The sequence below is a fragment of the Barbatula barbatula genome (genome assembly GCF_947034865.1).
Source record: "Barbatula barbatula genome assembly, chromosome: 13".
Taxonomy (NCBI): domain Eukaryota; kingdom Metazoa; phylum Chordata; class Actinopteri; order Cypriniformes; family Nemacheilidae; genus Barbatula; species Barbatula barbatula.
Window position 1 is genome coordinate 20034553 of NC_136776.1, and position 19955 is coordinate 20054507.

The 19955-nt window shown below is 39.6% G+C and overlaps 1 protein-coding gene across 2 annotated transcripts in view; it reads left to right on the forward strand.

The window, feature by feature from the left end:
- elfn2a (extracellular leucine-rich repeat and fibronectin type III domain containing 2a) overlaps positions 1-17998 on the forward strand; it is a gene marked incomplete at its 3' end in the record, with an annotated part of 91532 nt that extends 73534 nt beyond the window's left edge. The window contains exon 3 of one of the 2 annotated variants that reach the window (XM_079470652.1): positions 14523-17998. In XM_079470652.1, coding sequence (XP_079326778.1) covers positions 14799-17570 — 2772 coding nt within the window. In that variant the 5' untranslated portion in view covers positions 14523-14798. The remainder of the gene's footprint in view (positions 1-14522) is intronic. The other variant, XM_079470653.1, reaches the window with a different exon arrangement.
- Positions 17999-19955: the final 1957 nt, after the last annotated feature.

Sequence of the window (19955 nt, forward strand, 5' to 3'; positions counted from 1 at the left end):
AATATTATAAGAGCTATTATTTGTTCCTCACAATATCTGACCAAATCTACCGAGGGCTATTTGGTAGAGCTATTTCTATCTACATACACCGCGGGTCCCCTTACATGGAATTCACCATGTTGTTTCTACAGTAGCCCTAAACGGACAAACTGCTCTATATATAGCGTGTTTCGTAAATACGTGATCACTGGACCTTCAAGTGACAAACTGAAATGTAATTTTTCATAATTATATTTATTACATTTGTAATGTAATAGAAATGTAATTTATTTAATTTATTTGACATCATTTGGGATAGCTGTATAATTTATGTATGAACATGTTTAGTATTGGACACTAAGGGTTGCCAGGTCCAGCACAAATCTCCAGTTTAGGTCAACTTAAAACGTCATAGTTCTAATATCTTTATTGAAAACTGTCTTAAGACCTAAGACCTTTGCTTTTAATAGGGTTTGCTGTGAATCTTCTTATTTATCTTTTCTTGTTTATTCATATTTAAATATCACTTATTCTGTTTATCCACTTTTCTTTATAGCCGAATCTCTGGCTGCATTTCATTATTTTGTATGACAAAGTGATATTTAAATATGAATAGCTTAATATTAAAAGCCACAGCACAACCCTTGGCTTGTTTATTTTCAACAGTGAATGAATTATCAAAGTCGCCCAATTTGGCGGGATAACTGTGCCCCTTGCGTCACTGTTTACAGTTACTTTGAAAAATGTCATTATAATTGTTTATCCACTTCATCACTGTCAACATCAACTCTATCCGTATTTCTGCAATTGCCTTGGTCATTTTTGAGCAGCTTGGTTGTTTTTGACTGTTAAACTTTCTCTCTTTTTCTCGCTGTCCTCACTGCCTGCAGTCAGTCATTGTCCTACTTTGAGAACAGCAGCGTCGCTCTCAGTCAGTTCCACACACCATCACTGCACAGCGGGCAAAATAGAGACCGAAGTTACGACACGTGGCAGATATATGTCTGCTGGTTGAGTCCTGCTGGTGTGGCAATGATGTCTTGTTTGCCATAGGATCACGGAAGAAGTTTAAGATGTTCCCAGTGCAAACAAAACAGCAGGGTTTTCACCCCATCATTCCAAACCTTTCTGACTTTCTTTCTTCTGCAGAACACTAAATAAGATATTTTTAAGAACGTTAGTAACCAAATCACATTGACCCACATTGACTTCCATTGTATGAAACTGGCAGGGAAATTGACACGCAGGCTGGGTAAGGGGGACGGGTCAGTGAATTACTGAACGTCTTGAAAGGTCCCATTGAAATTGAAAAGTGCCATAATGTTGGCGGGAGAGCCAGGTGCATCATCACCTCAGGTGTAACGGTGAAACCACAGGCTGTTGAGGGAGAAGAGTCATCTTAATCTGGACGGTTTCTTTAGGCGAGGTATAAATCACGCTGGCACAATGAAAGCAGGGCTCAGCGATGCTCCAATAACCGAGCAGGCCTGTTTTCTCCTATGTTGTGTCTGAAACTGCTCTCTCATTCACTCCTTCACTATTCCTTATATAGCGAATGTCATTTGAGTCCACTATGTGGGGAAGAAGAGAAGGAAAATGAGTGATTTCGGACACTGACGTACAGTATATATCCTGTGACTGACAATACTGTCACAGAATTTCGTCATAAAATGTAACAATTAGGTTATATTACACCTGTGTGGCTTTGTGGATTGTTTTATAAAATACTAAAATTCATTTTCACTTTCGCTTATTGTGTCAGTTAAGTAGAAAAGAGAACAAAACAACTATCACATTTATTTTCAGGCATGCTTATTTATCATGTTTATACAATATTTAAAATAAAACTCTACTGTTTGACACATTCATTTAATCTGCTTATTCTTTGAAAGTGGAAAATATTTGTCAACAAGAACAAACACAAGTGGCATAAACGGACAGTGTCCTCCTGCTGATTCTAATCAAGCCGCCGTCTTGTCTTATGATGGGAAATAGTGAGTGAACGAATCAAAATCACAGAGTGCATTGTGGGTAAAAAAGAGTGAATGAATGTAGGGAATGAAGTAGTTCAATCAGGTTTCGAACACCATTACAAAATGGCGGACACCCGATATAGTGCACTATACAGGAGGGGAGTGATTTGTTTGTCTCTGAATCGTGAGAGGACCGATCCAGAGGTTTTTGTTCTTTTCATTTGCTCGGTGGCGTGGGTTCTACATCAACGGCTTGTTAATAAAACCCGGAAGTCAAGCGGTGTAATGAGAAAGCAAGCAGCATGTTAACGTTTTAAAACCAAGATTTAATTCGTTTCTTATTTGGATGGCAAGCTTTCACCTGCATCCTTCATTTGCATGCATTTTAAGAGTTGTTTTAGATCCCAGTTCACCAAGGGAAGTATGCGTTTTATTTTGTTGTTTTTTTAAAGATGCGTTAAAAAGCATATGGTCTATAAGCTATATTTTCCCTCAGAATCAATGTTTCTCCAATCAACAAAAAAACAACACGCCAATTCACTTGTCTGTCATGAAAGCAGAATCTAGTTTTGTTGCCTTGACGCATTTTACCATGTTTACCTGAACGCCGTTTCAAGATGAAACTTAGCGACTCAGCTTGAAGTCTCTTCTCTGGTCCCTCGTCAGGCTCGTGTCGTGTTCCCCTCAGAGATGGTATGAAAAGAGCCCTCATCTGAAGATGCCTGTTACCTTGAAATGTCAACAATAAAATACCCTGAGTAAGAATAGGAAAAGGAGAAAAAAGGTCAGCGTGAATATTGCCATGAAAAAGATGGTTCAAGGTAAGAGGAAAGGAGCCTATGAGAAAGTAATAAAAGGTTTTGTTAGTTTTCCCCTAGAAAAGCATTGCTTGTATTGAATGTTTTTTATGTGCCGTCTAGCGGTTACTTTGACAAATTTCCACATGCCTTTTCCTGTAAGTTTGTTACAAAACGCCAGACAAAAACCTCTCAGTAAGTAGCAGCCTTGTCAGCCTGCCTTTCCCTGCCGAGAGCTGGCAAGATTTTGCTTTTGTGGCAGACGGATTAAACGTTTGCGTACCGAAAAGTGTTTTTCCGTGTTATTTTGGAATGAAGAACGTGATTTTGATAAGACTTGAGAAACTTTAGTTGAAACAGAAGATTTAGTCAGTTAGTCATTGAGCTACATTTAGTGACTTGTGGATTGCTTTGTTTGTTCTTCTGCAGAACACAAAAAATATATTTTGAAGACCGTTGCCCCCCCCATTGACGCAAAACCACTGAGACATTTCCCAAAATATCTTCTTTGTGTTGCACAGATGAAAGAGTCATATACAGGTTTTTTAAGACACGAGTACATTTTGACAGAAGTGTTACTAAACATATATGTGCATTTCTTTCCCACTATAATATATAAAAATACACGATCACAGTTAAGTCACCTCAAATCTCTTCTTGGCTCATTTCGACATGACTGGAGATTGATTAAGTGAGGCATTATCTTGGAGTCACTTCGACCAGATCAATCCGATTCATGATAGTTCAGTCCAATTTGCAGTCTTAAATTGTTTTCTACTCTCACTAAAGTGTATCTTATTCGCAATGTGTGGGACTGACCTAGCAACCACCCAGAACACCCTGGCAACCATTACACATCATCTGAACCCCTGATACTGGTTATGTATCTAAACCCCTGAAACGTTTTGTATTCGCTGTGGAGATCATTGATGTGGAGACTCAACACATCAGAGATTCTTCGCATGGGTCTATTGGAATTTAAGTTTGGGCCACATAACATTTTTTTTATGAAGAATCTACATTCTATAATGTATTTACATCCACTTTTGGATATTAGAAGACAATAAACTAGTGAGTATGAAATATGTACAAAAGAGTTGTGAAAGTCCACAGGGCCAATACTTAAAGAAACCCATATGCACATTTAAAAGCATAATGGCATCCACTTCTTAGCCTCAGTCTGTGTTTGTGTCTGTGTGTCGTTCACAGCTCAGGAAAGATTCAGAGACACCAACTCTTTCCTAACTAGCTTGATGGTACCATTAAAACGTCTCCGTGTTTGTTAATTAGCATATAAAGCTCTGGGTTATTTCTGTAAATGAGAGTTTTTGAGAGCATCGGCTTCTTGTGATTTATTCTGTGTGTCTGAACCTTAGGCGACATCTCCGTTTCAACTGAGAAAACATTTGGCTTAAAAGAAAAGGATGAAACGCGAAAGACAAGCGTGCGTTATTCTGACACAACCAGTGTGCCGTCGTTAGCATAAAAGCACATATATATTAACTTTTATCTTTTACACATCAGTTATTCATCAGATCAACTGTACACAGGAGTTCTGAAATCTGTGCGGTTTCTCTCCCAAGTCACGTAGAGATTTAGATAAAACTGAAGATTTGATATCTATTTAAAACACATCAGGGATTTGATGTAAATGTTGTACGGTTTAATAAGAAGCAGCGAGTATACTGTAGCTGTATAGAAACGGTAAAATACAGATATTATACTGGCTGGATGTTTCAATATTCTTCTTTATAATGTGTCTTCAGAATGTATGAACATCTGCTCAAACATCTTTGTTTGTTGACATTATCTGTGCTAATATTGCTAGTATTGTTAGCATTGCCGGTTATCTTATAAAATCAATTGTTTGCGCACTTGGTTATTTGTTTTGTAAAGAAAACAAAACAAAACAAATATATCTGTATCTTTATACAAATTCTCAAGAACCTCAATGAAGGTTTGTATTTACCATAACATTGTAAATGTCACGGAGTATGTCAGCGAGTGGGCAATGGTCACAGTTGTACGTCAAGTCGTACTTTGTCGAGGACTGGTGTGACTTTGCCGAGGCAAGAAGCTGCGCTTAAATTCACTTAAAAGCGAGCGTAGACACAAGGTGCAGTTCTTCTCGAAGTCCCCCTGGCGTGCTGAGAATGTCAGTTCTGCCTTGAGGGAGAACATAAATGAAGAGCTTGTCCTGGATCTTTCTTCTCTCGTTCCAGACCCTCAAGAGAAGACGTCTGAGCCCGGCAGATGTTGAGCCAATTTCCCAGACGCACTCGCACGTAAACAAGCATGTCCGCGTCAACACCCCCACCCACCCAATGTTCAAGGCAGCACCTTGTCTTCATATTGCATTCATCTTGCTTAATGAGAGTGTGGACGTGGCGCTCCCAGACCTCGTAACAGTCACCAGATTAAAACTTATACAGTTTGATGTCAGCTTATGAACACCAATTCTTCACATACTGTACTACTTCATTTGCATCTGTCATTGGCTAAAATGTGAAATAATTGCATCATAAATGTGTTGTTTGAGGTGCTAATGTTATCCGCGAAAACATCTGGCTATATTTAAATGTTATTACGTCTTGCATCTTTGCACAATATACGAACTGAGCATGCCTGAATCATACTCGATGGCAATCGAAAGCATATCACACATTCTGTTGATCGTCTCGAACTTATGTTCCTTCATGAACTATAAACCTGTTTTTGAAACACTCCCTGATTCATGACTTATAAATTGTAAATGAGCTTAGAATGTTATTCCATCCTCCCCAGATGTCTGACAGAGACTTGTGACAACAACAGATTGTTCTTGAAGGTCGTAGGGCGAGAAACTGTTGCCTTTATAGCTCGGTGAGCTGGGAGTCACGGGAGTTTAAATCTGACAGGGCGTCAATAATATATCAGCAGAGCAGAGCGGTGTCATTGTATTCGCTTTTGTGTTTTGTGAAATAAGTTCGGAGTATTTTTACTTCAGGTGTCTGGAGCGAGCACTGGGGTTTTTGATGTTCTGTAATGACGTCACGGGTTAAAGTAGTCATGAGCAGGGCTGTGGAGTAAAGACCTGTTCACACCAAGAACAAAGTTTTAAATATTGTTCTTAATTTAATACAATAGTAGATCCCACACCACACTGAAAATACAGAGGAACGACTTGGTTGGATCACTTTCAGAGGGAATTTTTCCAGCTGACGAACGATAAAACATTAACTTAGCAATCCATTCAAATTTAATGACTCTATTTCGCATTTAAAATGTGAAACTACAGTGTACGAGCTTACAATAAACATTGTTATCGTTTCTTGGTGTTCTTGGTAGCTCAAAGTAGTGATGCGAATAACTTGACGACAGATCATATGTTTTCAAAATATAGTAGCTTTTCCAACCTGTTCTCATAACGGTTTCACAAGGTGACTAATTCGTATGAATTCGTACAATGTAAATCATACAAAAATGTACAATTATTAGAAAAAAAACAATACAGAACTCCTCCCATAATACCACCCTTAAACCTAACGTCAATGCCACCTAAGCAAATTGTAGTAAAATGTATGCATGAGATCGTACAAATTCATATGAAGTAAGCGCGCTATACAGGAACGTCTTTGTCTGTTTCGGAGGGCTGTCGTTTTAGCATTGTTGTTTTTTCAAGGCTCTTTATTGTATTTATTCATTCTTTTGGATTTAGTTCCTTGGGCTCCCTGCTCAGCATGTTACTTGGTCTATTTATAGCAAACATTATTAAACTTATTATAATCGCCCTAATAGATGTCCTAAATGTTTTTTGCTCCTGCTACTTTTTTAAAGGCAAATATCTACTTTATTTATTTATGTAATGTGTAAATCAATATTGATGAATATCATTTTTATTTACTTATTTATTTATTTCCTATACACAAACACGAGACTCTGCTTGTTTGTGAATCCAGGCCATCTTATGTTATAATCTTTACTTTTGTTGATATACATTTTGAGCCCAACATTGTTTTCTGCTTAATAGAAAACAGATATTTTTATTAATGTCTGTTAAAGCTTTATTATAGGAATCAATAAAAAATAGAGTTTGTCAATAATAGCGCCTCAATAGAGAACTGTCCTAGAGTAAAATGCACTGGTATTGTAAGTCATACCCGGGGAAAATGACAGTCTTGTAAATAGTACGCTTTGCTGTGACTGATGGCCTCTATTTGAACACACTGTGATCATTCACTCACTATTTCTTTACCTGCTCAGTTTTCTTCCGATTATAGTTTATTTTATTCATGAGACCCCATTGGCGTGTAAAAGTCACAGTAGTGTAGATCTGCGATGTAAAGAGATCTGTCGCCGGCTGATTTCATCTTGGCACGAAATGATCCATGATGGATTTCACAAAGGGGTAATTTTATAAACAGTAGGTTTTGTCGTCACATAGGATCATGCGATATGTAGAATGATAAAATCAGGAGGGAAAGTGAATGAGAATCCGCTGACAGAGTTTGTCATCTTAACGCACTTTGCTAGCATTACCAAACCTGCGAGTAGAGAATTATGGCGAGATTTGAGAATCACAGCTGGGGATTTACATACCAATATTTATTCCTCCAAACATGTTAAAATCATTTCTCTCAACCGATTGTTTTCTAAACCTATCTGTCAGGACAAGAGTGAAGTGTAATCTATTTTAGATTCAGATAAAGGAATCAAACCAAGTGCGAACAGTCAGAGAGGATTCAGAAGCAACAGGGATATTATTGTGGGGTGACCAGTTCGAAAACTTTCTACCTGTCCCAGAACAAGTAGAATATTTGTTCTTAAAGCACACATCTAGTGAAATGTATGGATTTACTATGGAATGCTCAAAGTTTATATCTGTGATAAACTGGGTTTCTGGTTGTGTTGTGGTAACACAAGAGCAAGTGACAGTCTTGCAGCTCTGAGGTTTTGTTGTGTTAACATATCGGCTTGAACTTAACGCAGCTTGCTATAAAGCACATGTTGACTGTCACTAAGAGTCAGAGCTTCTTCGTAGATTCACAGCTACTCCAGACAGTTGTGCCCGTCCTCCGGCCAGAATATGGGTTCGAGTAATATCCGTGATTGTGTTTACTTGTGTATGTCGTTGCTGTCAAATCAGTTTAGTCGCTTATAATACTGTATGAACTGCAGGGAATCCATGTGGTGTTGGCAAACCCGATCCAAACCGGTTTTAATCTGAATTGCAATTGGATTATTATACATTTGAGTCTGTTTACAATATTTTGGCATTGCATACGAGATCATTTTCTTTGCTCACAAAACCTGTATGACTTACTTTTTTCTTATAAACACAAAATATGTTTTTGGAAGAATGTGGGAAACCAAAAAGTTACGTAGTACCATTGACTACCATCCCCTATAGCACACATACATCTGGGAGACGTCTGTTTGATGTCTGCAAGACGAATTTGTTTCATCGTTCGCTCACCTGCAATACATTTCTGATATGTTTCATGGTAACCATGATTTTACTACATTTTCCATGTTTTTTTTTGTTTAAACTCCAGTAAAACCATGTTTTTTTTGGTTTTAAATCATGGTTAGTTTTCGTATGCACTGTCAGACGACATAAACACATATTTTCGAAGACGTAGCAGATGTTTTCCAGATCTTTAGAAGACAACTTACAGACCTACCTGGGGCAGTAGATTTTCTACCCAGTTAAGAAATGTTTACAAGTTTGAAACAACTTGAGAATGAGTTAATACAACAACATTTTTATAAAAATGATCATGCTACACTTTACTAACATTATTTTTGGTTGACGGATGTATTGGCTGTTTCAAATCTGTCAAAGTTTGTCCAACATGTCTCAGTCAGACTAATATAGTTGCTTTCACCAGCATATTGCTAGCATAGATATAGCTCAAAGTGGATGGCGGATCTTACGGGCAACTGATAACCTTCATGGAACGCTTGCCCCTTTCCAAGTCCCGATGTTTTTTAACTCGTCTCATGGGAACGGGTAGATGAAATATGACAAGACTATCTGCACCCAACACAAATGAGCGCATCAACCCTTCCAACGCAGCCTTCAGCCAAACATGACCTACATCCCATGTCTGCCGTGAGAAACCGTGTTTAGTTAGTTCTGTATATACAGGTTTGCTTTCTTTTGTCTTGTTTTGTCATTCCTAACAACATGCGATTTTTAGCCACCTCGGTTGGGCCCGCCGTTGGGAACTCCACTTACCAAGTGTAACTTGTTTTAAAGTGTTGCCATTACTCTTCGAAGCACAAGGCGGAATACCCCAGACACACACGCAGATGCTTTTGGAAATCCACAGTGCCACGAATCGTATGATAAATCTGTCAATTAGCAAAAGTCGGGATGATCGTACAGCTTGTGTTGAATTGAGCGTCGCGCTGGGGACCGCAAGGGTTCCGCAAGCTTTTGTTTCAACATAATTTGTGATAAATTGTGATTCATATGTGCCTAAGACAGACAAGAGGCTGGTGATGAGTTGATTTATCAAAACCGGCAGTTGCTTGTGTAGTATCACTCTTACTGGGACTGAAGAGAATATGTTGAAACGGTTCCCAGAGGCCGGTGTAGAAATGCACACTGATTCAGTTTCACCTATTAGAAAAATATTACATCAGACCCTTCATAGCCAGAGATTCCCTACTGTTTATAAATGTGATGTATGTGAAGCATGTAGCTTTGTGTGGGGTATAGATAAACAGTGAAATATCACATTAATTCTGTATTTAAATGACATTGGATACTGGATTGCCATGTTTTTTAATAATCGCTGTCTGTTACGCCCCGATACTATTAGTGACATCTCCGTTTTTTATGTATCAGTTGGTTAATACCAAACATTTCCATGTGGCATTGAAGAGAACACAGAAAGAGAGAAAAAGCTGCAGTATTATTTTCATTTTTGTTTATTAAGATACATTTATACTTTTTATTATTATACAGTATATAGTAGAAATGAAAGTATAATATAATAATTATTATATATATATAATATATAGTAATAATATTAAAATATAATAAACAAATTATAATACATTCATAAGTCTGATTTAAAATGTCTTTAAGATAGTTAAACACCAGTTAAATTTGCAATCAAATATCTCTTAACTCTCCTTTTAAGAAAACAACATAAAGTAACAGTGAAACCCGCTGGAGCAGTTTACCATCAGCTTTAATGGTTTAGATGACCAGCTTAGCCCATCTAAACACCGGTACGATCAGGCTGCAAAGTTAAAAACATGAAATACGTTTCCTTTAGTCAACAGATAAACAATTTCAGACATTTTCAAATTCTTTCTCTGCATGCTTTCCTGGCACGTAAATGTTGCTGAAATGTCTGGGAGACACCAGCGTGTTGGTGATAATATGTGGTGTATTTTAAGGGCACTTTGAAGAACTCTGTCTTTTCATTCATGACCCCTTACGGGCTTACGGGCAACTAATTCGAATTCAGGAAGTTTGAGTTGCCGGCCCTCTGGGGCTTCACTCTTGTAGGTCATTGGATGTCAGAGGCGCAGTGCGATGTCTGAGCGTTCCGACACAGACAAATGTGTCTCTTAGCTCTAAATGCCCCCGTGGCTGGCCGTGTCAGTTCGGCTCACGTGGTGAACATAGAGCTGGCAGTGCGTGATTTCTCGCCCTCAACGGGCTGTTTGATGTGTCAAACAAATTTCTCGGATAAAACAAGTTGCTTCTTTGGTGTACGTGGAGTGTCTTTGTGGAGTTTTCTTTGTCCCTATGTGAAAGGGAAATAAATGCACACTTTGTGATTCCTTGGAAAACAGAGTTTTGCCAATACAGGCAGGATCTCTCACTGTTGTTCGGAGATGAAGCTTTTATTCCAAAAACTGTACTGCAGTGGCTAAAGAAAAAAGAAGTTCAAACAATTGTTGTTAATAAGAGTCATAGCATTGGAGATTCTTGAAATACAAGTAATGTCATTGTTGAATATCGACCAACACAACAGTACTATAAGTGCTTTTCGTTAAATATGATCGATCATTAAACAAAATCACAATAGATATTTATAGCTAATACGAGGTCTCTTGGGTAGCTGGAATGGAGGGTCATGGAATCCAACAGGGTGGGTTGTGGCAAAGCAGCCCACATTGTAATGCATCTGTGTTTAAAGTCAAACCTTATGTATTTACAGTTGTAGTCCATAGTTTGTCAGTCCCAATTGGATTTGGGTCAGTGTTGTAAGAAAACAAATACACCAGATTAAAGATCTTAATAAATCTCTTGTAGCAGAATATTCGAGCATGATGATGTCAGCAAAATAAAATGTTTCAGTGAAATAACGCAAAGGAACGTTTATGTGTAAGTGACTTTAACTACATGAGCAAGTTTTTGTCTACTAGGTGAGGTAGACTCCTCCGGGCTATTGCACCATGAAAGGTCAGTGGGTACAACGATGTGACAAAGCAGCAGCAGGCAGGCTGAAAAACTTCAACCATATAAAACCAAGATATTTCCCGTCACTCGACAACCACAGAACATGCTTCCTGACATTTCGCTTGCGTAGAGTTTGGCTTTGTTCAAATGAAAAATTATGGTTTTAATCCAGTAAAAGTAGAGTAACCATGGCTTTACCATAGTAAAAGTAAAGAAACCGTGGTTTTACTATAAAAAGTATAGTAAGCATGGTTTTATAATAGTAAAAGTATAGCAACCATAGTTTTACTATAGTAAGTGTGTAGTAAGCATGGTTTTATTATAGTACAAGTTGCCTATAGTAACCGTGTATTTTCTATAGTAAAGGTATAGTTAGTACCGTTTTATTCTAGTGAAAGTATAGTACTTTACTACAGTAAAAGTATAGTAACCCTGTTTTTACTATAGTAAAAGTATAGGAAATGTGGTTTTACTGTAGTGAAAGTATAGTACTCAACTGAGTAAAAGTAAAGTAAAAATAGGGTTTACTATAATAAAACCAAGCTTACTGTATTTTTTATATAGTACAAGTATAGTAACCATGGTTTTACAATGCTAAAAGATTAGGAACCGTGGCTTTACCATGGTATAACATTAGTAACCATGGATTTACTGCAGTAAATGTGAAGTAACCATGGTTTAGTAACGATTGTTTTATTACAGTAAAAGTATAGTAGCCTTGGGTTTATAATAGTACAAATTTAGTAACCGTGGTTTTACTATACTAAAAGTTTAGGAAGTGCGGCTTTACTATAGTACAAGTATAGTAACCATATTTTTGTTGTAATTAAATCATGGTTAATTTGTAAAGGAAATGTGTTCTGTCTGTTCTTTGTAATCCTCTAAGTAGTTTTTTACCTAAATTCCATTTCTTTATTCTTTCACGCCGTCCCCCGAGAGGTTCGTCTTTAGCGGAAAAAGTGAGCTCTCTAAAGTAGACGGCGTTTTGGTCCACCTGCTTTCCCAAGCTGTAATTAGCTGAAGCCTCTGGACCTAATTAAGCGGCAGATACAGTGTGTGATAACTCCACGTGGAGAAACTGAATAGGTTTTAGGTCCTCACAAAGGCCTGAAGCTTGGCAGCATAAAGGAAGAAAAAGAAGCGAAAGTCTTAATTGTTTCCTTGCTGTTGCTGCCACTTTCTGTTTTTGTCTTCTGAAGGGAAACAAGAGCATTTAACTGTCGGTTTGCTCGCGGTATAACACGGCTTGTGGCAGCTTGGTTTGGTCTTCTGGCTAGTACAAAAATGCTCCCGGTTTGTTCAATTCAATTCAATTTTATTTATATAGCGCTTTTCACAATTTGCATTGTTCCAAAGCAGCTTTACAGGGGAAAAACGAAAAACCCAAGAAAGGGTAAAACACACTATATCGACTGATATTCTGAAAACCAGATTGAAACCCTGAAGGTTTAAAAGCTGGTTTCTTGCTCATCCAAGATGGTTTGGTTGCTAAGCTAGACTTTACGACAAAGAAAGATGTAGTCACACTATCACAACTCCAGTCGCTCGCCGTGTGAGGCTTATTTTAAGTAGTTACATTACACACCTGCTGTGATAGTACGATTAGGAGGTCTTATGGGCATTTCAACAGTGTATTATTACTTTATTTTTATACCACAGAGGAATAAAAGCAAATTGCCCCTCAATCATCTTTGTGTTTAGAGAAGATGTGCCAGCGTTAATGAAATCAGCGGGGACTGCAAGTAATTGTATGCGTTAAGATAAACGTCGCTCTGAGGCCGCCGGCGTAATATTCCGGTGACCCCGTATTTTGTCAGACCTTCCCTAGCGTGGAACAAAACTTGTGGAGCGTTTCCTCTGGGCTGAGTAGACTAACTAATTAGAACTCAATCTGACGCAGTCAGAGCTCAGTGAATAGAAGATGGAAATAAACCAATGGTGAGAGAGAAAATACTCCAAGGATATGATTCAAGAACTGGGTAAAAGATTTTGTGGAACAGTTCTAACCTTGAGTATGAACAATAGAATTGGTAATCTATGCGCAGTGCTGTTCGCCCCAGTGCATTGTGGGATGTTAAAATATCGGGGCTTGGTGTGAGCGGTCAAGTTTTATCTTAGTGTAATGTATTCTTTTGGTTTACTGCATCACAGTCATTGTGCATATTGAAGTCCTTTTTATAAAAGGAGTTGTTGAAAGAGAATTGCGTAAAAGCATTCAGTTAATATTATTGATCAAACGATGTCATGTATTCAGCAGGGTAATTCATACTCGTGTCAGATTTCATAACTGTTCAATTTGCATTTTAAGTTTGTGTTATTTGCATGCGACGCACGTTTCCCCAGACACGCATACATAAATACACACAAACATTTTGATTTTGTTGTCTCGGATGTTGCGTACAGTTAGGTCCATAAATATTTGGACAGAAGCACATTTTTTTGTTATTTTTTTGTTCAGGGAGATCTCCATGCAAGTGAAACAGACCTCAGCTACATTTCAAAAACACAACAAATCCATCAGAAAGAAAGAGGCAAGGAACATTAAGACCATTCTGAGAAAAAAAACACACCTCTGAGCTCAGAAAAAATATGAGACTAAAGTAGTGCATGATGACATTATCCTCTCCATGATAAAGAAAAACAACAATAACAAAAAATGTGCATCTGTCCAAATATTTATGGACCTAACTGTATGTTCTTAAAGGGATAGTTTACTAATAAATGAAAGATTTGTCAATTATTCACGTCATTCAAAACCTGTATATTTTTTCCATACAGTCAATGGGGTTTAATGTTGTTTGCTTAAAAAAAATCTTTTTCTGTGTTCTGCAGTAAAAAAGAAAGTCATAGAGGTTTGGAATGACATGACAATGAGTCAATTATGACAGATTTCATTACGAAACCCAATGACTGCATTTTTACAATACTACACGTTTTCAAAAATATTCATATAAACACAAACAACACACATTAGCATTTATTTCAAGCAGCCGAAGCTGCACTGATAAGATGTTTTATGCAACTAAGGAAACTGTTTTTCTGCAAAAATGAGTAATGCATGTATAATGCCGGTAATCCTAAATTAATCCTCAGAGACACTGTGAAACCTCAGTTACTTAAAAAGACTCATGGCTGTTCAACATTCTGGTCCCTAATTATGCTGTCAGTTACGCTTTCTTTTACAACAGTTAGCAGCCTTTATTGTTTCGTTGTGCACAACAGTTTTTACATAACTGAACACTGTCGCCTTGTAAAGTGAACACAGTGGGGGCAAAGTTGTATGGCTTTAAATTTGCATTCATAAATTGTATATAATCTTGTATATAATCAAAACCTTTTTTTCATTATCTTTTTCTTTCCTTTCAGATTCACAGGCTGAGAACGGTCAGAAGGTCAAGAACCATGAGTTACAGCTGTGGCAAGCAATGCTATAACCCTATAACACGGACCATGTAAAATCGGGACTATGTTTGGCATCATGTTTCCCGTACAGCTGTGACTGCCCTCAAGACAATTTTTTTCCCCTGAACCTGTCCAACTAATCCTATTGGTCGTCCATCTCCAGAGATCAGTCGTCTTATTTTGAGCCCTAACCTCTTTTCTTTCCCTCTTGATCAAAATAAATCCAATTTTGCTCCGAGAATGGCCTGCAGGTTTTGTGCATTTCCACCCACCTTCCTTCTCCCTCTGTTTTTCCTTCTCCATGCACCTTCCTTTGTGAGAGGTGACTGCTGGCTAATTGAGGGAGATAAAGGCTACGTGTGGCTGGCGATCTGCAGTCAGAACCAGCCTCCCTATGAGACAATTCCACACCACATAAACAACACTGTCCACGACTTACGACTGAACGATAACAAGCTCAAGGCAATTTTCTTCAGCTCACTAAGCCGGTTTACCAACCTCACCGACCTCAACCTCACCAAGAATGAAATCTCCTACATTGAGGATGGTGCCTTTGCAGGACAGGCAAATCTGCAGGTCTTGCAGTTGGGTTACAACAAGTTAACCAACCTTACAGAAGGAATGCTACGAGGGTTGGGTCGAATGCAGTGCCTATATCTTCAGCATAACCTTATAGAGGTCATCACAGTCAATGCCTTCTGGGAGTGTCCAAGCCTTAGCAGTCTGGATCTGTCATCAAACAAATTAGCAAAGCTGGATGCATCTACTTTCAACGTTTTGGGCAGGCTAATAGTGTGTGAACTGGCTGGAAACCCATTCCATTGTGGCTGTGGCTTGTACAACTTCCTCATCTGGCTGGAGGCGTTTGACAACGTCACTCACACCTATGACAGACTTCAATGTGAGACGCCCAAAGAACTCTTTGGTTTACCTCTGTTGAGTCCCAGAAGTAATCATTTAAGGAATGCTCGTGTCATCCTGTCACCTATGTGCGAGGATGGAAAGAATGTTAATAGCATAACTGCCCTGCCTGACTTTACGATGGAATCTTCTGGAGCGGAAATGAATATTCCTGATCAAATGGGACCTTATCAACAGCCTACATCTTCGTCGACCACAGACCCCACCTACAGTCCCTCTATTAAGCTGCAAATTGTGTCCCTCTACACTGCATCCTTTTTGGTACATATTCCCAAGCCCTATAGTAAGATGTATATTTTAGTACAATACAACCACTCTTACGTGTCTGACATCATGAACTTAAAGAAGAAAAAAGAAATTGTCACAATAGACAATTTAAAACCCCACACAAACTACACTTTCTGTGTTGCCTCAATTCGCAATTCCCAGCGGTACAATCACACCTGCCTTTATTTTGCCACGCGAGCTCCGGGCCCGGACGATTTGAAAGCGACCCCCTCAACCACCACTCATTACATTGTGACCATTGTAGGCTGCCTGTTTGGAATGGTCATTGTGTTGGGTTTGGTGTACTACTGCCTACGTAGGCGTCGAATACGGGAGGAAAAAGAAAAGTCTATCAGTGTAAAGAAAACCATATTGGAAATGCGCTATGGGCCCGAAGCTGCTGCTGCGGCAGCCAAGGACCCTTCCGCCTTGCAGAAACTCCACGACCAGTCCCATCACCACCACAGCAAACTGCCTCAATCAACCTCTTCTAGCTTGGGCATCCTCCATGGCTCTGCCAACACCACGTCCTCTCGACTTTCCTCACTGCCACAGGTCGAGAAGATGGCTACAGCTTTCTCAGAGGCCATATCCACCAATAAGTGTAATTACATGGATGTGCGGACATCAGCGGGAGGAGACGAGCGAGTTAGAGATGGAGTTGTAATAGTTTCAGGTGATGAAATGGCAAGAGAACAGAATGGGATTAACGGAGCAGATGACTCTGATGACGACGGCCGAGATTCAACTTCAGAGATCTCCACTATAGCCAAGGAGGTGGACAAGGTAAACCAGATTATCAATAACTGCATTGATGCCCTTAAACTAGACACTGTAGCTGTTGTGGCAGCCGCTGCGGCCACTGTGACTACAGCGGATAACACTGCCTCTCCACCACCTCCTGGGGTCACATCTTTAGCTAGAGGGTTAATCCCACTTTCCCCTACCATTACTGAGACATGCCAGATCATGTGCTCCCCTAAAATCCGTCCTCCACCCCCTGTTCCCCTCGTTTTACCCCTTTCTGAACGGCCAGGCATCAGCGGAGGGGGGTTCCTCTCCCCTCCCTACAGAGACCCACCCCCAGCCACAGCATCACGGCCCCTGCAGAGACAACTCAGCGCAGATGCCGCAGTCGTTCCTATCAACTCTGTCAAAAACCGCTGCAGTGTTTCTTCAGGCAGCTCTGTTAAAAGTGCTCGGCTTTTCAGCGTGGACGTCCCTGACCCTCGCAACCCAGAGCTGTGCAAGTACCCTGAGAAAGGCAGCCCTGTCCGGTGCGGGGAGCCGCTAGAGAGGCTGCCCTTAATTGGGGTTCAGGGAGTCAGTAACGGCAGAGGAGATGGTGGCAGCCGGGGTGGAAGGGGAGCCGGTGGTGGCAGTGGTGGTTCGGGTGGATGTGGTGTTGTGGTGGGAGGTGGGGGCAGCACAGCTCAGCAGCACCACCTGGAGGTGCACCCAGACTACCACTGCTCAGAGCACCGACACTCCTTCCCCGCTCTCTACTATGAGGGTGCCACTGACTCCCCTGCCCAGAAAGTCTCCTTTCTGAAGCCTCTCACTCGCACCAAGAAGGACACTGCCTACTCCCAACTTTCTCCCCGTCATCACAATTACTCAGGGTATTCCTCCAGCCCTGAGTACTCCTCCGAGAGCACTCTCAAAATCTGGGAGCGCTTCCGGCCCTACAAGAAAAGCCCTCGCGAGGAGGCCTACATAGCGGCAGGCCATGCTCTTCGAAAGAAAGTTCAGTTTGCAAAAGATGAAGATCTGCATGACATTCTGGACTACTGGAAGGGAGTGTCGGCGCAGCAGAAACTGTGATGGTTGTGAGAGACACGACAGCAGGAGGAGAGGTTGTGGATGGCTCTTGAGACAGCTAAGCAGACTTAATCAGCAGGTGCTTTGGTCACTTCAGACCACCACAGAGACAAGTGTTCTGAAAAAGACAGAATTAAGCAGGTGTTCCAAACTCATTAAGGCATAGATAAGCAACCAACCAGAAATGCACAGGAAATGTGGCACTTAAAAGGCATCAAGTTTCATTTTAGCATCTCTGCATTTTACCACATGTACCACCTGTGATCTTTTGCCACTGTAGTTTGACAAGATAATGCTCTGAAATGAGGAATCAGCAGTCTTTGTTTCACAAATGTGTGAGTTAACTTTAAAGTTACGAACAATCGATGACTCTCAAGATGATTGGTGATGGTGTTAATTAGCACACAAGAAATAATAAAAGGGTGTGAATTTAGCTTACAGGTCATACCATAGCCACCTTCTTCCCACCCATACCCAAGCAAAGCATATTCATTGATTTGAGACACCTACGCATGGTTTACAGTGTGTGTGTGGGAAACACTTATCAAACCAGAGGCAGCCATTTGGATGTGCTTAGCATTCAGAAAGTGTGACAATTCGATAAAACACACAATGCTAATTCTCTTTTGGCATTGTTTGAAGCAGGGTCGGCAATTTGCCTCAAAGCCATTTTATTCTTCATTTTGGCTCTTTCTGCAGGTTTTGTCCAAAGAGTGTAATGTGGGGTTTGAGGCAGCTAGATATAGAACCCAGTTTAATAAAGGGTGGACATTCAATTGGTTTATAGTTAGTCGGGCACAATGCACAAATAGTTTGCTTTTTTGACTTTTGGGAGGAAAGCTTAAGGGGTTGAGTAAACAAAATCTTGAATATGCTTTAACAGCTAGGTGTAAAATACTTTCATTGTCTTGCATTGATACTTTATGAGGAATAATGTGCAGTCATCCAATCATTATCGCAAAACACACCCCACAGAGGTGAAAAAAGGGGTTTATTTTGGGAAGATGACAAGCTGACTGTACATTATTCCACTTGCAAAAAAATATTGATTTTTTTAGATTACATTTTTTATCAGCTGACAACTGACCAATTGACCAATCAGATTCAAGTATTCCAGAGAGCCGTATAATGAAGAACAGTCTGACCCCATCTTCAGTCAATTTGACATAAATTGCACTCATGAATACTGCAAAAGATCTGCCTTTGTCTGGCCCCATCGATCTTACCTTTTGTTTCTGATTATAACCCACTTCTGTTGACCTGATGTAAGCTCTGGTCCAACACGGGAAGGAATGAAACAAATTCAATTACTTCTCAAATTTTAAGACCTTGTTATTGTCCTTGCATGGCTTAATAGGGAAAATTAATTAGTCATTTGCGATGGAAGAGTCATCGGGTCACAGAGGTGCTAATATTATTAACACGGCCAGATTGAAATGAATCTCGCCCTTTCCTGTCAAGTCATCACCCAGGATGCATCTCTGGAACCTTGGTGGAAGTGAAGTCAGGTTTCAAGGACCTTGTGCTTGACATAATGTGTTGGTTTCTTTGTGAATGTTTTTATGGTGTGTGAGCATGTCTGATGTCAAGTGTTATTAAGTTTCAGTGGTGGACGGGTATCGATCTTATTTTGCAGAACGTTTGACGTCGCATATAAAACTCAAAGCATGCCATAGCGGCATGCCACATCAACATCATCATTCAAGGTTTGAAATCAATACTCTCTAATTGAGAATTGACACAGTAAAATAAAAATACAGAGCATTACCTTGTGTACACATTTTTGGGGGAAATCTGATGGAAAACCAGAGAGATCACAAAATCCACAGTAGGTCCGATTATCAGTTTACAGAAAAAGCTTTCTTGTTTAAAGGATACAATGATAAAAGATTTCGCAAAAACAGGCTTTCTAGCAGCATTCACAAATATTTCATAACAAAATGATAAACCCCCACAGTATGTTTCTGCCCCAGTTTAATTCATATATTCCACCCTCAACCATCATTAGCCCTTTTGAAATCTCATTGCTTTCCATTTAACAGCCTAAAAGTTGTTTTTTCCGTCTTTGTATTCTTAAACTCAGTTAGATGCGTTTGCTGAACAGCCTCGAGGCGCGTGTTATTATTGGAGAGATACGTATGATACGGCAATTTGGGAAAAGTAATGTTGGAATGCTTTGTTAAAGTATATTGTCAGATTATGGGAATGAAAATAATTTGTGGTATTATTTCCTGCTGAAAATTCGGTAAAAGTGTACGTGTGTGTGTGTGCGCATGGTCTCATAGAAAGCTATGACTATGAAAACTGTGACACAAAACCAACACTAGTACAATCTATACTAACTATGGTTACATACTGTACGGTATATGTGCAGGTAGTATTAGGTTT